This window comes from Strongylocentrotus purpuratus, unplaced genomic scaffold, assembly GCF_000002235.5.
Source record: "Strongylocentrotus purpuratus isolate Spur 01 unplaced genomic scaffold, Spur_5.0 spur5_scaffold_12, whole genome shotgun sequence".
NCBI classification, from domain to species: Eukaryota; Metazoa; Echinodermata; class Echinoidea; order Camarodonta; family Strongylocentrotidae; genus Strongylocentrotus; species Strongylocentrotus purpuratus.
The window spans coordinates 33863777-33885814 of NW_022145597.1; the positions used below are offsets into that span (position 1 = coordinate 33863777).

Consider the following 22038-nt stretch of genomic DNA (forward strand, 5'->3'; position numbering starts at 1 on the left):
TACAAGAACACATACATTTTCAAAAAGCACTGTAAATAACATGCAAAATGTTTGACTAGAATATACATAAGTACATAAAATATCAAACAATGATGGAAAAAGGGAAGTTATAAAAACCCAAATAAATGAGTTTGTCGAGATATCTCCCCAAAAAGTAATTAAACAAAATGTAATGAACATAATACAGATTTTAAATTACATAAACTTATTTTTGCTCCAAAGAAAACTCGTATATATAACAACAGAAACAAACAAAACACCATACAAGCCCTACACATACACACATACACACACACATATATATATATATATATTATTCAAAATTACATTCATGTCGTCTGCATAAAATGACAGTTGAACTTCAACATCACTGTTTATTTTCAAACCTTGCACTTGTGGATTATTACGTATATTAATTGCAAGTGTTTTAATTGCCAAAATGAATAGGTACGCCGAAAGTGGATCACCTCAAAATTAAAAAAAAAATATATATATTTTCCACATATGTGAAGGATCATCCTTTTCAGCTAAAAGCTGGTCTTCAAAGGGGTCCATAAATCCATAAAAAATACTACCCTACATACGAATTTATCAAGAGAAATGGGGCATCATAATAACCCTGACATTCTGCAAACATACTCCTCTCCCTGGGGAGCATTCCGATCAGGCGCCATTTAAGACGCGATCGAATCATACTGAGTTCCCATTTATCTTCTGGTTGATGAGGAGAAGCAATATAGCCTTTTAAGGACAAAGTACCGTGCTGGGTGTAAAACCAATGACCTTTACATCTCCGGTCAAGTGATTACACCACTCGTCCACGACTGTGTTGAGAAACGGGGAGAAATGGAAGACAAACAGAGAGAGAGAGAGAGAGAGAGAGAAGATGAGAAGAAAAGAGAAAGGGATTGATTTGTAATAAGACTGAGATGAAGAGGGGAAAGGGTGAGAAGTAGAAAAGTAGGGGGATATTCTTTTTCCAAAAATAAATTCTTTAAAGCCCCACTGTCCTACTTGTAGCTACTTGCTCCCTCTATATAGAAAACTTCCCCAATCGGTGCCTGTCGGTCCCCCATAATCCTCTTTTTCTTATGTTAGTTGAGAGCTGAGTTGATGAGATAGCCACCTGTCAGTGACCTCGCTGTGTGGTCTAATCCCTTCTGGCCCAGTAGTGGTGACGGTCTTTCAAGAAAGTTTTGATTTTTTTTTGGATCGCGATAAGCTATGTCCACAGCCTTTAAACTGTATAATATGAAACCAATCAATCGATCAAAAGTATCAGCTTTCCAGAAGCGCCCTTCCGGTTCTCAATGAATTTATGACTAGCGGCAACGTCACTGAGTTTGAAAGACCAGCCGACGTACGTTTTCAGCCATCCGTCTTCCGCCCCTTGGTCGACAATCTCGCTCATTTTCACTCTCTCACTCTGGAAGAGAAATTAGGAGAAAAAGGAGTTGATATTCGTTTCATTTCATTTCATTTGATTTCATTCGTCATATAAAAAACAAACATGATTATAATATTGATATTTACAGATAAATAAAGAACATATAAATAACATAACGAAAGATAAACATAAAATACAAATATATATACGAATGAGGAACCAGCAAGAAAGAACAATTAAGTTTTGTGTGGTGCTGGTCCCTAGCGACATGATAAAGAATTTTAACCTATAACACTTAACACCTTACACCTAACAACTAACACCTAACAACCAACACCTGATTGCATATATAAAAACTAATAAATAGAATATTAGAGGACGGGTGTCTGGAGAAAGAGACACAATTAAAATGTAAGGCAGATGACATTGGTCTCCTGCAAGACCGTCGTTATTTACTGCACGCCATTGACAATACAAAGCTGCTACAAACTTCTTGCAGGCAATGACATAATTAATGTCTCATAAGGTAAGACTATCAGAGGAGAAAAGCATAATTAAAAAATGGTTGCAAAGTAAAAGAAGAAATAAATGAAAGTGAATTGAAAACTAGATAAAAATGGATAAAAAAAACATGAACAACAAACAAGGTATAGGCCTTAACTAATCTAGATCATACTCTTATATTGAGAAAGAGAGAGAGAGAGAGAGAGAGAGAGAGGGGGGGGGGGGGCGGGGGGGGGGGGTTGAGAGGGGTAGCACCAATATTGCGAGAAACTGTTACTTCATATTCGGGCAGCGAAGTCATTAGTTTTCAATACGTATATCTTAATGCAGTATGTTTTTATGACAAGACTACATGTTTTTGCTGCATAAATTACGCAGTGATGTGTAAAAAGATTTGCTCCACTTGATATTCAGAAGTTAGTCGTCCCCAGCCCCCAGCCCCCCCCCCCCCCTGAGAGCTATAATGTTGTTTGCTCGAAGTAAATTCACTTCTGGACACAAACAAATTGGAGACAGCATGAATATTCACACTCTCAACACGATAGTCCAATTAAAATCAACATTAAGTGAAGACGCTATGTGGAGTATGATGTGTTCAAAATGTTGAACACTGTGTGAAAGAGTGTCTCAAATCTACAATGAGAAACAACTAAACGGAAAGTGTGATGTCAGGGGCATGATAGTTCTCATATGCAGAATCCTGTTCATATCACGATTGACACCCATTATGTACGACAAGGTTTGTATATTATGTGTGTTTGTTTGTCTGTCTGTCTTTTAATGTTTGTTTGCCTATGCTTACAAGCAACTTGCTTACTAAGGATATCCAGGCCCCTCCATTTTTATGCTTATATTATTATTTTGATACAACGTGTTAATATTATGTTATACTTGTTCTTTTTTAAAGATGTAAATTAAATTTAATTGAAATTGAATATATAGTACCGACTCAAAGATGTTTGTCTGACTGTATGCTCATTCATTTGTTTGTCTGTTTGTATGCATGTTTGTCTGTTTGTATGCATGTTTGTTTGTTTGTCTGTTTGTATGTTTGTGTACATACCGAGTCACAGAAGAAAAGAGCACATCCCATGACAGTAGTTTCCTTGAACACTAGATTCTGAGGAGTGCAGACCGCCTTACCACGCTTGCCAAGTACCTGTCATAGAAAACAACCATACATCAGATCAATGCGCAACGACTAACTGATTATACTATTTCTTACTCCACCGGGCATGTATTCAGGTGAAAGTTATGTTTTTTCATTTATTTATTAAAATATATTTAAACAGGATGACAAAAATCAGATATGAATACAAAATCTGTTTTACATCCTTGTCCTGAATAGCTACAAAATTGATACACAAAAAAGAAATAGTGGAACTCAATCATGGTAGAAAAAAAATCTAAATACAAATCAGTAAACAACTTTACTTGTAAAATGATTCGCTCCTTAAAAAAAGAAGTTTCGAGCTACAAATGTATTGAACCCATGCTGTTATCTTAAGACCAAATTCATGTTTATGATTGCAAAAAAGTCGACGTTGATTTCATACCATAATACGCCCCAAACGAGCAGCGAGGTTCATATCCATTTCGAAGTTGACATCAACATTCGTTTCAATTATGATGTCCACACCTTTAGGTCCAAAGACATCCTGTACTTAGGAGGAGTAAAATGATAATGACAAAATGGCATTAAGATCCGAACTTGTAGAGAAACAAAAGTAATAATATAAAATAGCATTTGAGAAGCCTATTGAGTCTCATACGAATGGTCACTGGACCCCGTTGCATAAACCTTACTATTTTTCTTGTGCGCCTCGGAATAGCATTGTCTAGATAGACGGCGCTATACAAATGCCTATTATTATTATTATTATTATTTACCATGGTAACAAGCTCAACAGCCCATCAAATCAAGGTTTCCATAAAAGTTACCAATAATGGAAAAGTTACCATCAATGGTATATTTTATGCAACGTACGAAGCCCAGGTTCGACCATTGCTCTGTGCTTACATACTTGGATATGACACCCACGTTTGTCCCTCTCCGCCCCTAGGGGCACCCACCTATACTAGAGATTATCACGATTGCACCCTTGTCAGGAAGAAAAGTATTGATGCCGATGAGATTTCCCAGAATAAATTAGGTTATTATTATATATTATTGCTGTTTTTTTCCTTCATATTGTTATTGTAATTGTTATCGTTGTTGTTGATATTATTATTATTATCATTATTATTGTGACGCGGGACGCAAAACACCTTCTCAACAAATGAGTCTAAATAGAAATTGCTGCCACCACATGGTGATATAGGGACATGACCCCTGGATCAACTGAGGTTTCTCCAGTTGATCCCAATCTAAATGGAAAACTACGTCACAATATGAATTGTCTTTCCTTGTGACGTAACAATGCAAGACTGCAAGAGAGTTAATTATGCATAGAAAATGGGGGGAAAGGATTGCCGCTGATTGGCTAAGAGTAATGCGTGCCAAGTGCCATTCAATCAGACACCATGCGCCCATGTTACAAATTAGGAGCCATTCGTCTTAGTGTGCTCAAGAAATCCCGACAGAATTCACCAAGATGTTCCTCATGATGCATTCAGCTTCTTGTAGATTAAAAAGGAACAAGTCAAGAAATACTGGTAAATATTCTGTACTCTGATACTCTGTCTAATTGTTTATTCTGAATAATCTCTCTTCCATCATAGGCTTGTCGCTACTCATTCACATACCATTAGCAACGTGTATCAATATTGCACGATAACCACGTACAGAACTTAGGCATTTTCCCGCACATGCATACGTTCACTCCACACTACTCAGGGATAGGTACCACAGAGTACTCACTTAGCCTCTCGCTGCATAGTCTCGCATTTCCCTTACTCTCTGTCTCTCAAACTTATCCGAGCTGGAATCAATGGCGTAATAGGGCCGTTTGCATCAAGCAAACTGTTGGCTAAATAAATCAATCTAAACTCATCATTTTCTCTCTCGCTCTCACTTGACAATTGTAGTTACCTCTCCATCAACATCTTCTTTATCAATCAGGTCTACAATAATTGGTCAGGCAATTGCTTCAATGAATAATGCAAGAATACTTTGTAATATTAACGTTTAACTTGAACTTTAATAATGTATAAAACAGTAACTGGTGGAATGAATTCCGCAACGATGGTAAAGATACAACTTAGTCTAGGTTACATGGTATTTTAATCCACTTGGAGTACAAATATTTATAAGTTATTTAAATTTCGTTCCAACGTTTCTGTCTTTATTCGATCCTAGTTCCCAAGTCAGTGTTAACTCTTCTTTTCATACTCATTATCCCCTTGGCCTAAACCGTGTTGTTGCGACCAGCGCTTAAACACATCCTTTCGTATATCAATAAACCTCGCTTCTCAACTTGCCAACACCATTTCTCCCCTCCTGGGCATACCTGAACCAAACTTTCCCATCTTAAAACGTAGTCACTACCTTCTGGTCAGTGCTACTTTCAGAAACCGACGCTTAATAGAAACTGGCCTCAGAGATATTATCTCCCAGAAACTATGTCTAAAGATATCTTAACGAGGGAACAACTCTCTTGTTTAATCTGAACCATAACTTCTCAGAGTTTAACTCTAAATTCACAAATATATAAAATGTAATTACTAAATCAATGCATGGCGGTGGACTAGCAGGAAGAGAAGGGAGGGGGGGGGGGGGGGAGATGGTCAACTTCCAAGTCCTCTGATCTTGGTTCTAGTACCTCACTGACTGATCATCAAAACTGAAGGCAGTCTGATAACATGATCATCTAACAGAAATTGCATTCTGTTCTGTAGCCAAAATCATCTAACTGATCATCAAAACTGAAGGCAGTCTGATAACATGTTCATCTAACAGAAATTGCATTCTGTTCTGTAGCCAAAAATCATCTGACCTGATATCCTGAAAGGGGAGGGGGGGGGGGAACTAGTGACACCGCCTAAGACTAAACATGCATTGATTATGATATCTAGTAAGCATTTATGAATACATGTACTTCAATTCCGTACAAGTTTATGACCGAAAGGTCTGAACTTAGAATATTTCCTAAGGTAACAGTTACCAAAAATACTTAGAATACTTTAATAGAGCAAGTGACCGAAAGGTCTGAACTTAGAATATTTTCTAAGGTAAACAGTTACCTTAGAATACTTAGAATATTTTAATAATACAAGTGACCGAAAGGTCTGAACTTAGAATATTTTCTAAGGTTAACAGTTACCAAAAATACTTAGTGCAGGTTACCGAAAGGTCTACACTTAGAATATTTGTATGTATATTCTACAACCATATTGAACAAGGTAAAAGTTTATGTATAAAGGCACTTTTGAGACACACTTAACTCTTCCAGATAGCTTAGTCAGAAGACTAAGATTTAGGATGTCAAAGTATTAACATATTAAAGTATTGAAGTATTAGAAAGTCTTAAAGTATTGAAAATCCATCAATTTCCAACCAGTAAAGGTCTGAATAAATAATGCCAGGGTCCCAGACCCTGCAGTACGAACGAGGACATATGTTCCTTCCACACATGTTGTTCAGTTCTATAATAAATAATTATATACAAGGATGCAATGAATGAGTTGTCTTTTCTGTGTAAGTCCTATCAGAGCCAAAACAGTGACACTTAGTCTTAGAATATTTCAGAAGTGTAAGTAGACTCTAGAGACCAAAAGGTCGACACTTAGAATAATTTGGACATTTCAACATATTTCAATAAGCACACAATTAATTCCAGAATTCAGTCTGAAAATATCACATCATACACTTCATACATCAATATTATTATCTCCATTAGATGTGAAAGTACTGAAGAACTATATCGGGAATTATATTACCAACGATCCAAATCTAAAATCTGAATTTGTAAATCGAATTCAATTTCCTCCTAAAATCCCACATTTAGATAATAAATTCATTAAATCAGTAAGAACTGCATTCCATATTAATTTTCCATCTTCCCTTTAATTATTCTTATTTAATTTGAATAAAATTGGTACTTACAATGCTTCTTTGGGTGAAAGCTGAGAAGAGAATAAGAATGAATTGAGAGCATCCGAATGGTCTTCCAAAATGGCGATCTGAGAACTTGTGCCAAATTTGTGTCTCCCGCCCCGTATTTATACCCCTCCAATCCGGCAACGTGATTGGTCAAAAGTTCACACATATTTACGCGCCACTTTTAACCAGGCCGACCGGCCAGATAACCAAATCTCTGAATAAAATAGCACCCTCTACGTCACATTCAATGCAACTCAAAATCTCTCGCGGGAAGTTTAAAAGGTAAATTCCTGAACGCGCATACATGTGTACATTATCTCACAGGAACAATACAAAATAGTTACCAAGGAAATCTAATACTACGAGAAATACCAAAGGTGAGTACCTGCTTCCATAACATTATACATGTATGTGTAATTCTTGAGCATTAAAGTTTAAAAAGGTGACATAAGGTGTCTCACTTTAAGAGAGGAATTCCAGTCCCACACATTGTATTTGGTGTGGTAAAAAAAAAAGATTTATTGAAAGTTTATTTATCTATCCAAGTCCATATGAAAGATAAACATGTATATTTTATTTACCCACCAATTGTTTAATTAAAAGAAAAAAAATAGAGGGGTGGGGTCCAAAAACGCCACACTACCCCCCGCCTTTTAAACTTCGCTGTCCTCAGCGAATAAACAAAATTATTTTATTCTAAAATGTACATTTATGAGGTAATTGGTATATACAATAATTAATTAAATACATCGATAAGAAATGCCAAATACTATATTTAAACAAGTTTAATTACACCACAAATTATTCCAAAAGCTCGATGTGGGGGTAGAAATGGGATGTCTTCTTTTCTTGTAGAATGTTTTTTCCTCCCACATTCACGAAGGTTTCGGTTGTTACGGAGACGCACTTAAGCTGGGTAATACCTAGTGTTGGCGATTTCACGTGGCAAGTAACTTCAAAATCATTGTTCTTGCTCTCTTTTACTATCGCCATTCTTAAGGGGGTCACCACCTGTTCCTCCTCACTCTCACTTGCGCTCAGATCTGTTGCGGTCACAGATTCCATCTCCTCCTCTGACTCGCTGGCTTCTACGCTTAGTTCGGCCTCCTTGGCTTTCTTCCCCTCTTCAATTTCCCTGGCTACCCGTCTGGCCATCTCCCTCCTGTTGCTCTCCTTCTCCTCGCTTGCCTTCTCTTCTCTGGCCTTCTCCTCCTCTTGTCTGACTCTCTTCACCTCGCTTGCCTTCTCTTCCTCTTGTCTGACTCTCTTCACCTTCCTCTCACTTGCATCTCTTCTTCTTAGGAATCTGATTGAGGCCACATCATACCGGTTATGCTTGGTTTCTGCCCCCTTCAAGTGGTGCTGCCTCTTTAAATGACGCACCAGATGCTCTTCCGACTCTGATTCATAATCACATCGTCGGCACTGGTAGGTCAGGTCCGAATCATGGCTTTCCTGAAGATGTCTCTTTAGCTCGGGGTAAGTTTCATACTCGAGTGTGCATTTTCTGCAGCGGGGCATCTGTTTGAAAATATAAAAATATTGAGAGACATTTAAAGATGAGGGTTTATTTTATTCTTCAGTATAACGTTTGGGAATGTGTTTGACTCTCTCGGGATTTCTCCTAGATATGGGTTGTTGAGTCCAATCCTTCATAGCCAGACCCTCATAAGCCTTTAACCTATCTAAGTGCACTACTTTAGGTTTGCATTTCCTACTTTGTTGGATCCTATATACTACATCAGACATCTTGTTAGTGATCATGTATGGTCCTGTCCATTTAGGCATGAACTTGGGACATACACCTTTTTTCCTATGTACTCCACTTAGCCATACCCAGTCCCCTGCCTGAAAACTTCTTAATTGGGTGTTTCTGTCATATGTTTTGGCTTGTCGCTCAGCACTCAGCCGTAACTTCTCTCTCGCAGCTTCATGTACATCTTGAAGCTTCTGCCGTAATTCAAATGCATAGTCTGTTTCTTTTGTTCTTTCAGGAGATGGAGATTGAACCAAGACATCAAGTGGCAATGGGATTTCTCTACCCATCATCATCATCGCTGGAGTTTCACCAGTTGATTCCTGAACGGATGATCTATATGCCATCATTGCAAGGGGCACTTTCTCATCCCAGTCCTTCTGATTCCTGTCTGGGTCGAGTATGGAGGCAACAGTGCACACTAAGGTATGATTGAATCGTTCTACAAATCCATCTCCCCTAGGGTGTAATGGGCATGTCCTTGTCTTCTTTATACCTAGTAACTTGCATACTTCTGCCATGACGTTGGATTCAAAATTGCGGCCTTGATCCGTGTGCAATTCTTTGGGTATGCCAAATCTAGAAATAAACTCTTGGACCAATACTCTAGTTACAGTAATTGCTTCTTGGTTTGGCAGTGGATATGCTTCTACCCACTTGGTAAAATAGTCTCCTACTACGAGGACATATTTGTTTCCTCTCTCCGTGGTGGGCAAAGGGCCTAATATATCAGCGGCAACTCTCTCTAGGGGGGCTCCAACACGATATTGTTGCAACGGGGCTCTTGCCCTCTTAGGTGGGTTCTTCAGTTTTGCGCAAACATCGCATTTCCGGACCATTGACCGTACATCTGCTGTTAGTCCAACCCAGTAATACCGTTGTTGAACTTTGTGTAACAGTTTGTTCATTCCAAAATGACATCCAGTGTTAGAACTATGTAGTTCGAGCAGAACTTTGGGTCTCAAAGCACGTGGGAGTACTATCTTCCAATTGATCTGTTTTCCATCGTCTGATTCCCATCTCTTAGTCAGCACTTCATCCTTGACTTCTAACAAGTTCCAATTTATCCAATACTTCTTAGTGGCGGTAGACAGACGGGATACATCCTTCCAGTCAGGCCTATGTTCGTTCTGCTCTTTCCAATGTAGTACATGTTTCACATCAGGATCCTGTAGTTGGGCTCTTCTAATGTCATCATTTGTAATAGTCGGCGACAACTGAATTGCTCTTATCCTATCAGTTATTTCGTCCTCTAAGTTCATTATGGAAGTCATTGTTAACATATAGGTAACATGGTAACCCACCTATTTGAAACACATAAATAGAAAACATTTAATTTCTGAAAAATGTTTAATTCTACTATTTACATCATTTATGCATTTACAATGTACTACTTATTCATTATTGCAGACGTCCTCAGCTTGACCACATTGACGACAAGGGCGGCGTGAGAGGCCATCAGCATTGCAGTGTTGTCTTCCTGCCCGGTGCACAAGGGTGAGTCTATACTGACTGATAACTTCTAACCAACGTGCTAATTGTCCTTCTGGGTTCTTGAAGTTAAATAACCATCTCAATGCTCCATGGTCAGTACGAACGGTTACATCTTGACCATACAAATAGGGTCTGAAATGTTTGAGGAAATAGACGACGGCGAGCAGCTCCCTGCGTGTCACGCAATAATTTTGCTCTGCCTTGCTGAGAGTGGTGCTAGCGTATGCAATGACTCGTTCTCGTCCTTCTTCCTCTTGCGAAAGCACAGCTCCAATTGCATCTTTACTTGCATCAGTGTCTAGCAGAAATCCTTCCCCTATGCGTGGGTATGCCAAGATTGGTGCTGTGGTCAATTTGCTTTTCAAAGCTTGAAGAGCAGTTTGACATTGCTCTGTCCAGACAAAGGGCGTTTCCTTTTTGGTTAGTGTCGTCATGGGTTTGGCTACATCAGAGAATTTGTGAATGAATCGGCGATAATACGATGCCAGTCCAAGAAAGCTTCTGACTTCGGTAACCGAAGTTGGGGTGGGCCAATTCCTCACAGCTTCCGTTTTGGATGGGTCCGTGCTCACTCCCTCTTCTGACACCACATGACCGAGGTACAGGACTTCTCGTCGAAAAAGGTGACACTTCTTTGGTTTTAGTTTCAACTTTGCTTCTCTAAGTCGAGTGAACACGGCCTCTAATCTTTCCACCACTTCTTCCACGGTGGAGCCAAATACTATCACGTCATCTAGGTAGATTAGAAGGCTTTTCCACTGCATTCCAGCAAGTACAGTTTCCATCAAACGTTCAAACGTGGCAGGGGCATTACATAGCCCGAATGGCATGACCTCAAATTGAAACAGTCCACCTGGCACTACAAAGGCTGATTTGAGTTTTGCATCATTATCAAGGGGTACTTGCCAGTAACCGCCTGCTAAGTCCAAAGTGGAAAAATATTTCGCACCAGCCAGACAGTCGATTGACTCATCAATTCTTGGAAGGGGGAAAGAGTCTCTAACTGTTTGCTTATTCAATTCCCTGTAGTCTACACAGAACCTCTTGGAACCATCTTTCTTGTCTACCAGTACTACTGGTGATGACCATGGGCTTGCCGAATGCTTGATAACTCCTCTATCCAACATGTCTTGCACCTGTTTCTCAATTTCCTCCCTCTGTCCCATAGGCGGGCGTCTTGGTCGTTGTCTGATAGGGGCTGCACAAGTCGTATGTATTGAGTGAGTAATCTTGTCGGTCCTACCCAGATCATGATCTCCCTTGCTAAATACATCTTGGTACTTTGTCAGCAATTTGACAAGTTTAGGTTGGTCTGAGTTGCTAATGTTTGTCTGCGATCTACTAAGTAAATCGTTGAGAAATTCTGGTACTTCTTTGAATACATCAACCTGTCTCACTTGGGGACATTCACTCCTTCTAATGCAACGAATTAGCTCCCCATTGCAGTTTATCTCATATTTGTCACAGTTGATAATGCTTCCAGTCCGTGAAAGAACATCCATTCCAAGAATGCCTTTATTTTCAATGTCCGCTACTACAAGTTCAGTATCTAGATGGGTGCGACCAATTTCCATATCAATGTTTAAACTTCCATGCACTCTTATAGGTGTACCATCTGCTTGCTGTAGCCTGACATAAGTTGACTGTAATCCAGATTTGATTTCTGCTAGTCTTCCATGCACTTGATTGTTCAAAACGGTAACCATGGCTCCCGTATCAATGAGAAATAACACTATAACACCAAAAATTCTAATAGGAACAAACATGCCATCTTGATTTTCATGTATGGTACAAATTGCATTAGGCAAATCCACTTCCAAATTGTCTCTTATGCCCTGGGGCCTTGCTGGGGGCGTGGCCGTCCCATGGCCCATTGGGAAGGCCTGTTGTCGTTTCCCTGAGTTTGATTTTTGTTAGGGCAGTCCCTGATAACATGTCCTGGTTCCCGGCAGAAATAACAAACTCCATTGTTACTGCCAACTTTAGGATTAACCGTCAACTTTTCCATCATTGTAGTAAGTCGTTGCATACTTGACTTTAATTCTTGAATCTCTCTTCTTGTCTTCTCATCTACAGGAACTGGTTCAACCTTGTTGTCCATTGAGCGAATCTGACGAGTCGGCTTGAAACGATCTCTCACCCTCTCTGACTTCATGAAGGATTCAGTGGCAAGAGCAGCACGGATAGCCTCATCAAGGGTTGTTGGATGTGCTCGGAATATTCCCGCTCTGATTTCCTGCTCTTCTAACGCATCTGAAAAATGTCCTCTAGCAAGGCGCTCCCTGGCGTCGCTATTCAATTCCGGGTAAGCAAGACTTGTCAAATCGCGGATTGCTTGTCCCAGCTCTTGCAATGATTCATCTTTACGTCTTCGTCTCATTCTCAACTCAATGAGAAAGTTTTCAGCGTTCTCTCCTGGACCAAATCTTTGTCCCAACTGACTTGCCAGTTTACTGTACGTAATTCTCTCATGTGGAGCCAAACTTCCAAGTACTTTAAGTGCCGGACCATGCAGTCTAGTTGCCAGATATTGTCCCGCTTCCAAGTCACTCCAACCATTGAAGTTCATACACACTTCAAAGTGTCGTCGATAGTCCAGCCACGGCATTTTACCGCCAAACTTCTCAGGTAATACATCTTTCCGGAAAGAGGTTCTTCTTGTGCGACCTACCACCTCAGTTGGGTCTCTACTATCAACATACTGAGCATCTAACCGAAACTCCTGTGACGTGTACTCTTGTCGACCCTCTTCTGGAATGGAATCGCCGAACCCTCCAACATGTACTACCACTTCTGGGTCAGTCACATCATTGGCCCAACGTTTTGGACTATCGGCTCCACTAACGTGCTCAGCTTGGGGATTTACAGCAACGTTTTTGTTTTCTAAGTCCATTATGACCTAGATGAAAGAGAAAATAGTTTTCTCTTTCATTCAGTATTTTTATTTTGTTTAATTTAATTTTGCTAGTCAAGTGTGTCTCTTACAATGTATAGAAATAAGGTTTCTAATTTGTGCCACACTTAAGCTACATACTGTACATGTACAGCCTAATAAGGTACAATAATAGTGTTACAAAGTAATATAATATTTTTAATTCTATTATCTATATTTCTCTACTGTAAAGCAATGCCTGACCAACACTCATCTCCTATAATTATATTCAACAAAAATATTTGATATTACTTAGCCATCCCACCGCTGTGCCACCAATGTGACGCGGGACGCAAAACACCTTCTCAACAAATGAGTCTAAATAGAAATTGCTGCCACCACATGGTGATATAGGGACATGACCCCTGGATCAACTGAGGTTTCTCCAGTTGATCCCAATCTAAATGGAAAACTACGTCACAATATGAATTGTCTTTCCTTGTGACGTAACAATGCAAGACTGCAAGAGAGTTAATTATGCATAGAAAATGGGGGGAAAGGATTGCCGCTGATTGGCTAAGAGTAATGCGTGCCAAGTGCCATTCAATCAGACACCATGCGCCCATGTTACAAATTAGGAGCCATTCGTCTTATGTGCTCAAGAAATCCCGACAGAATTCACCAAGATGTTCCTCATGATGCATTCAGCTTCTTGTAGATTAAAAAGGAACAAGTCAAGAAATACTGGTAAATATTCTGTACTCTGATACTCTGTCTAATTGTTTATTCTGAATAATCTCTCTTCCATCATAGGCTTGTCGCTACTCATTCACATACCATTAGCAACGTGTATCAATATTGCACGATAACCACGTACAGAACTTAGGCATTTTCCCGCACATGCATACGTTCACTCCACACTACTCAGGGATAGGTACCACAGAGTACTCACTTAGCCTCTCGCTGCATAGTCTCGCATTTCCCTTACTCTCTGTCTCTCAAACTTATCCGAGCTGGAATCAATGGCGTAATAGGGCCGTTTGCATCAAGCAAACTGTTGGCTAAATAAATCAATCTAAACTCATCATTTTCTCTCTCGCTCTCACTTGACAATTGTAGTTACCTCTCCATCAACATCTTCTTTATCAATCAGGTCTACAATAATTGGTCAGGCAATTGCTTCAATGAATAATGCAAGAATACTTTGTAATAACGTTTAACTTGAACTTTAATAATGTATAAAACAGTAACTGGTGGAATGAATTCCGCAACGATGGTAAAGATACAACTTAGTCTAGGTTACATGGTATTTTAATCCACTTGGAGTACAAATATTTATAAGTTATTTAAATTTCGTTCCAACGTTTCTGTCTTTATTCGATCCTAGTTCCCAAGTCAGTGTTAACTCTTCTTTTCATTATCCCCTTGGCCTAAACCGTGTTGTTGCGACCAGCGCTTAAACACATCCTTTCGTATATCAATAAACCTCGCTTCTCAACTTGCCAACACCATTTCTCTCCTCCTGGGCATACCTGAACCAAACTTTCCCATCTTAAAACGTAGTCACTACCTTCTGGTCAGTGCTACTTTCAGAAACCGACGCTTAATAGAAACTGGCCTCAGAGATATTATCTCCCAGAAACTATGTCTAAAGATATCTTAACGAGGGAACAACTCTCTTGTTTAATCTGAACCATAACTTCTCAGAGTTTAACTCTAAATTCACAAATATATAAAATGTAATTACTAAATCAATGCATGGCGGTGGACTAGCAGGAAGAGAAGGGGGGGGGGGGGGGGGGGGAGATGGTCAACTTCCAAGTCCTCTGATCTTGGTTCTAGTACCTCACTGACTGATCATCAAAACTGAAGGCAGTCTGATAACATGATCATCTAACAGAAATTGCATTCTGTTCTGTAGCCAAAATCATCTAACTGATCATCAAAACTGAAGGCAGTCTGATAACATGTTCATCTAACAGAAATTGCATTCTGTTCTGTAGCCAAAAATCATCTGACCTGATATCCTGAAAGGGGAGGGGGGGGGGGGGGGGAACTAGTGACACCGCCTAAGACTAAACATGCATTGATTATGATATCTAGTAAGCATTTATGAATACATGTACTTCAATTCCGTACAAGTTTATGACCGAAAGGTCTGAACTTAGAATATTTCCTAAGGTAACAGTTACCAAAAATACTTAGAATACTTTAATAGAGCAAGTGACCGAAAGGTCTGAACTTAGAATATTTTCTAAGGTAAACAGTTACCTTAGAATACTTAGAATATTTTAATAATACAAGTGACCGAAAGGTCTGAACTTAGAATATTTTCTAAGGTTAACAGTTACCAAAAATACTTAGTGCAGGTTACCGAAAGGTCTACACTTAGAATATTTGTATGTATATTCTACAACCATATTGAACAAGGTAAAAGTTTATGTATAAAGGCACTTTTGAGACACACTTAACTCTTCCAGATAGCTTAGTCAGAAGACTAAGATTTAGGATGTCAAAGTATTAACATATTAAAGTATTGAAGTATTAGAAAGTCTTAAAGTATTGAAAATCCATCAATTTCCAACCAGTAAAGGTCTGAATAAATAATGCCAGGGTCCCAGACCCTGCAGTACGAACGAGGACATATGTTCCTTCCACACATGTTGTTCAGTTCTATAATAAATAATTATATACAAGGATGCAATGAATGAGTTGTCTTTTCTGTGTAAGTCCTATCAGAGCCAAAACAGTGACACTTAGTCTTAGAATATTTCAGAAGTGTAAGTAGACTCTAGAGACCAAAAGGTCGACACTTAGAATAATTTGGACATTTCAACATATTTCAATAAGCACACAATTAATTCCAGAATTCAGTCTGAAAATATCACATCATACACTTCATACATCAATATTATTATCTCCATTAGATGTGAAAGTACTGAAGAACTATATCGGGAATTATATTACCAACGATCCAAATCTAAAATCTGAATTTGTAAATCGAATTCAATTTCCTCCTAAAATCCCACATTTAGATAATAAATTCATTAAATCAGTAAGAACTGCATTCCATATTAATTTTCCATCTTCCCTTTAATTATTCTTATTTAATTTGAATAAAATTGGTACTTACAATGCTTCTTTGGGTGAAAGCTGAGAAGAGAATAAGAATGAATTGAGAGCATCCGAATGGTCTTCCAAAATGGCGATCTGAGAACTTGTGCCAAATTTGTGTCTCCCGCCCCGTATTTATACCCCTCCAATCCGGCAACGTGATTGGTCAAAAGTTCACACATATTTACGCGCCACTTTTAACCAGGCCGACCGGCCAGATAACCAAATCTCTGAATAAAATAGCACCCTCTACGTCACATTCAATGCAACTCAAAATCTCTCGCGGGAAGTTTAAAAGGTAAATTCCTGAACGCGCATACATGTGTACATTATCTCACAGGAACAATACAAAATAGTTACCAAGGAAATCTAATACTACGAGAAATACCAAAGGTGAGTACCTGCTTCCATAACATTATACATGTATGTGTAATTCTTGAGCATTAAAGTTTAAAAAGGTGACATAAGGTGTCTCACTTTAAGAGAGGAATTCCAGTCCCACACATTGTATTTGGTGTGGTAAAAAAAAAAGATTTATTTAAAGTTTATTTATCTATCCAAGTCCATATGAAAGATAAACATGTATATTTTATTTACCCACCAATTGTTTAATTAAAAGAAAAAAAATAGAGGGGTGGGGTCCAAAAACGCCACATTATTATTATCATCATCACATGATAATAGCATCATATGCACATTACTCTAATGCATCAAAGTGAAGAGGATTTGCAATGTCGTCTCATTTGATTGATATTGCTAACAGAGCAAAATACACCATGAGGGGGGGGGGGGGGAAGAGGGGGTACAACGAATTTGATAGAAATATACATTTCAGGTGTAATAACAAAACACCCTGATGTTGTCTATACATATTCAATGGGTATAACTCATGATCGTTAGCGGAGTGAAAAAATGACCCCCCCCCTCTATTTGCTGAGTTTTCAGAACATTTTCGACGATTTATGATCCCTTTGCCAAAATTCAAGTACAAAAAGGCTCTTATATTAATTCCTATTTTTATCATATCGAGTACAAATTAATAAAAAGTCCCCATTTTTGCCTTGTGTTATTACGAGTTGCGGGTTGTTCCTCTTTGAAAAAATGACAATTTTTGATAAATTTCTTACTCTTTAAAACATACCCTTTCTTCAAAACCACGAACATCGAGCATAACTGTTACTGACATTTCTTACTATCATACGAAATCAATATACGTTAAATTCAACGATTGTGTGAACATATTCTGTTATTGTTGCCACTCACGCAGAAATATGATTTTAACTTCGATCCATCAACCAGACCTTGGAAATTGTTTGAAAAGGTGTGCTTACTAACCCTAAGATCTCTCTTAAAATCTGGACTTTTGTAATTTAAGACTTCATCAGCTCCCATCTGCTCCACCAATTCTTGTCCCTTCTCTGTCCCAGCCGTGCCTACCACTTTCGACGCACCTAAAGCACGAGCTAGCTGAATTGCTCCCAGCCCAAACTGAGGAAGAAAACAGGAAAACAGGAATATAAAGTAGTGCATGTCATGTTTAGACAAAAATAAACCAATGACAATTCATATTCATCCCAATGAAAAGAAGTTTTATACAACAATGATGAAGAATACAACAAATGCATTTCATGTATGTTTGAAATTATTTTTGGCCTATTTAATTGTGTCTTACTCCCCGCCCCCGCTACGTTTACTCGTTCACACAGACACAGACACACTTAATAGGGTTAGATGGGTAGGTTCATGAGCTATCTTTTATCCCATACACAATTCATTGCCAATTCAGAGCAATATTTGTGTAAAGAGAGAGAGAGAGAGAGAGAGAGAGATTCAAGCTAGACCTACCAGGGAGTACTGGTGGTTTACAGTATGTCTCAATGAGAGATCTGTTTCATTAAGTTATTAACTTGATTCCGCTTGAATGTGCAGGTATACACGTTTGTTTAATAAAGCAGCTATACCCGTACGTGTAATCATGTGTGAACATCTGGAGGGCAATAATTGGCATTGAGTTGGTTTATATCAAAATCTCCGGCAAAGTATACAATTTATTTTCTTGATTAAGTATATTCACAATTGAATTGAAAGGATCGATGAAAGTCTGGATAGGTGTATTCGGCAGTCTATAAAATATAGTGCCAAAAATATTTCTATTTTATTTCAATAAAAACGGACTCCAATTCAGCTGTATTATTCATATCCAGATCCAACCTACGAGAAAAGGTTAAACCATCACGCATATAAATGCCTACCCCACCTCCAAAGCGAGTATTACGGCCGTTACCCACAAACACGTAATCATCAACATTATACACTGGGTCATATATTTTCAGCCACGTTTCAGTTGTAGCTTTTGCACAAAATTCATAATCAACCAGATTTAAAAACAATATAAACGAAAGCTGAAGAAGAAAAGCGAAGAAAAGCTTCAGTCAGTCTGTAGTCATTGTAGTGCCTATCATTATGATTAAAATTATGTATATCCTATACAAGTAATAATTACTAACGTTTGAATTATTTGAATGCAACATTTGAAATTCGAGAAAACTTACCCCTCCACTTGCACCATTGACAAGAACCGTTTCACCTCTCTTAAATCCCGCCCTGTTTAACAAACAACAAAATAATCGATCATTATTCTTATCAAAACATGTATTCAGAATTAACTATACATTGACCTGTGTACATAATTATGTAGATTCACCAAACGTTTGACATAAACAATTATTTTATTGCTTTATATTCAAATACTTTAAAGTAATTAATGTGTTTAGGACATGAATCATCTAGACTGCCCAATAGCCCATTTTTGTTTTACAATGCCATCATTATTGTTTTTGTTTTAAGTTTCCTTTTTCCATTTCATGTAAGTCGTAAAATGGAACATTTTTATACATTTCCTAGGATATTAATAATTTGTTATTATCATTGTTTTGCAGTATGTAAACGTGTTAATATTTTCCCTGACTGTAGTTTTACGAATATGAAATAAATATACGAATGAATAAACAACTACCCAGAGGAAAACTATAATTATCCTAAGCAATAATATGTTAATGTTCCTATATAGGGGTGAGCTGTCCGAGGTAAACTGTCCGAGGAGAAGATAGGAGCTAAGTGTTTAATAATTGTTAATAAGGTAGTTTTCGTGTAGTGTAGTTCTTACATAATTGTCCAGAGACCCAACATGGTGAAGGATCTCTTCAATATTCGATGATCACTTGATTAGGGTTAATTTAATATCACATAACTAATCCTAACAAACAAAACAACAACATTGTCTCACAATAAGTCACAGAGAAAGGATTATCGTTTTTTTTTTTGTTTTTTTTTTACATGCAAAGGGTAATCTAACAAATAATTGATCATTTTGAATAAAAGTAGGTAGGATTTTAGTCTACCGTGCATATTGGACTTTAGGCATGTTAGACTGCAATGAAACCTGCTAATAACGACTATTATAATACAAAATAGAATAGCCACCTGGCTATAGAGACCGACTTCTCTGTCTTACGTGGGTCATCTTTATATAGAGATATAGCGGATGTTTACTAGGGCCAAGCCTGATATTCCTCATGTTTAATATCTGCAATAAAAATTCACATTGTCAGTGTTTGATTTGGATTATAGCAAGTGTAATTTCATTGTTTAATTTTAATTAGTGTATCATGGGATTGATCCCGTTTAACCAGTTTTAGAACAAACAAGAAACTCGCATTTCGCAACATTTGATTTTAGTTTGATGCATTTCAGATATTTAGATACTAACATAGTTTGTACCTCTTGGTATAAATTGTATAAATTGTTACCACGAGCCTATGAACATTTATCCTCAGCATAACTATCATGACTTTAAAGGGTTTCACTCACTAATTTTAATTTGAATCATCTAGAATACACACAAAAAAGCACCTTTTCAAACATCTGATTGCAGAGAAATATGGGTTGGGTAATACAGCGCCCTCCTCATAAGACAAGTTGTTTGAAAGTTTGTAGACTCTATCCTCAGCCGCTAAACAAAATTCTGCGTAGGTTCCTGTAATAGGCTGGAAGACATAGACTCGATCCCCAGGCTATGGTAATGATTTAGAAAAAAAATTGAACTTGAAAAAAAATTGAAACGAATATGTAAGAGTGCATTATGTACTTTTTAACATAACAACAGGACTCCTTTTATTCAACAATCGTATTTTATTTGATATACTTTTAGTAATTCAAATATGCAACTCTAGCAGGTCAAAAGCTCTCTTATTAAACTTGAAATTTATTATCCAATAATAAACACATAACAATAGGTATAAACAAGTTTTTTTACAATAACATATCAGGATAATATGAACCAGAAAATAGCATGAATACTAATCGAGTCTGATACCCAGGCGCTTCTTATTTTTGTGTTTTGGCGGAAAATGGGTGACCCCAAAAAGCTGACCTTACCCCACCCCCCAACGAAACAAAATATCGATCGGCCAAATTAAAAATATCAAAATTCTGTGGCCGTACAACATTGTTAAGTCATGAAAACTGTCACATCGCTCTCAGGAGTTTAACGGTTTTTAATAAGCGTGCCCAATTTTGTTGGATAGTATAGTATTTTAGGTTTAATCAATTCAATTTCAATTCAATTCAATGTAGTATATTTACAATACAAAATCGTATTCCAGGGACTAATTGCACAATGTTTACAATGTAAAAATGGTCTGTAGAGTAGTGACTCCCTGCCCGACACTGTGAATGATCCCTGAGCCGTCTAAACCAAGAATGAATGGTGGTTTATAAGTACGCCATCCAGTAGCACGAATTCGAAGATCCAACTCATTGATTCCTGCAGCTTTCATCCGTATCTCGATAAAAATAAGAAGTTGAAGGTATAGACCAGTTTGGGTCATGCGATTGCAATGTGAAAGAAACGTTGTGGAATCGATCAAAAAATGTTGATCATCTAGCATATAGTATTGATGTGTACTGCAAGGTTCTGGAATCATCAAAATGATAAGAAATTTGGCCCAGTCTTGGTAAAGTTACAAGCACTGTGCACAGAAAGATGTATATGGGACTTCCCTATATCTATCCAGTCCAGATAGATAAAATAATTTACCAAATATATCAATTAGTAGGCGGTTCCCCGGCAAAATGTGTATTATCACGTATAAGTCAAAACATATTCTTTCACATGATTGGTAATATTATGAGCTTCCATTTCATTTTTTGAAATGGAGGCGTTTCCAAAATTGGTCTTTACCTTTAAGTAGTAAAAATGGTTTGTATTTTTTAACCAAAAAATAATGAAAAAATAACAAAACTTGAATTAAAATCACCTAAAAATTATATATCATTTAAAAAAAAGAAGAGTAAACAGAATTTAAATTTCATAAACATTCTGCATGCCCCTACATTTATCAATGGAGGATTTTATAATAGCGATACGCGCATATCGTGGAAATATTGTGAGAGGATGGGAAAGCGTGTGTGTTTTTTATTATAGGGATGAGAAGACATGAGCCCCTCAACATTGGTGTACTGATGGGAATGTGGGGGGGGGGGGGCGGCAGTTGCCCCCCAAATAATATTCAAACACGGTTTATTTCTAATTCGATACCGGTGATTTACAAATGTTGCTGAAATAACATGATTTTGGGGGGATTTTTTCTCAATTTTGTTTTAAATATTCTTTTTTATGCATTTTAATTTGTTGGAAAATTACCGTCAGGCAAACAAGATGCTTATTTAGAAGCCTTCTTTTCAGGTCCTGCAAGACGACGGGGCTTGGGGGCTCGAGCCCCCTCACTTTTTCGAAAAAGTATGTTAGAGAAAAAGAAAGAAAGAATGAGTGACCTGCCACTGTTACAAATGAGGTATCAAAATATGCC

General features: G+C 37.8%; 1 protein-coding gene across 1 annotated transcript; it reads right to left on the reverse strand.

The window, feature by feature from the left end:
- Nucleotides 1–1142: 1142 nt before the first annotated feature.
- Nucleotides 1143–21006, reverse strand: LOC115922530 (quinone oxidoreductase-like). The gene is made up of 7 exons (XM_030981511.1): nt 20884–21006; nt 20081–20241; nt 18721–18772; nt 17504–17656; nt 3448–3549; nt 2955–3050; nt 1143–1426 (listed from the first exon to the last, which is right to left on the reverse strand). The coding sequence occupies exons 1-7, from the start codon at nt 21004–21006 to the stop codon at nt 1262–1264; spliced, it is 852 nt and encodes a 283-aa protein (XP_030837371.1). The 3' UTR covers nt 1143–1261.
- Nucleotides 21007–22038: the final 1032 nt, after the last annotated feature.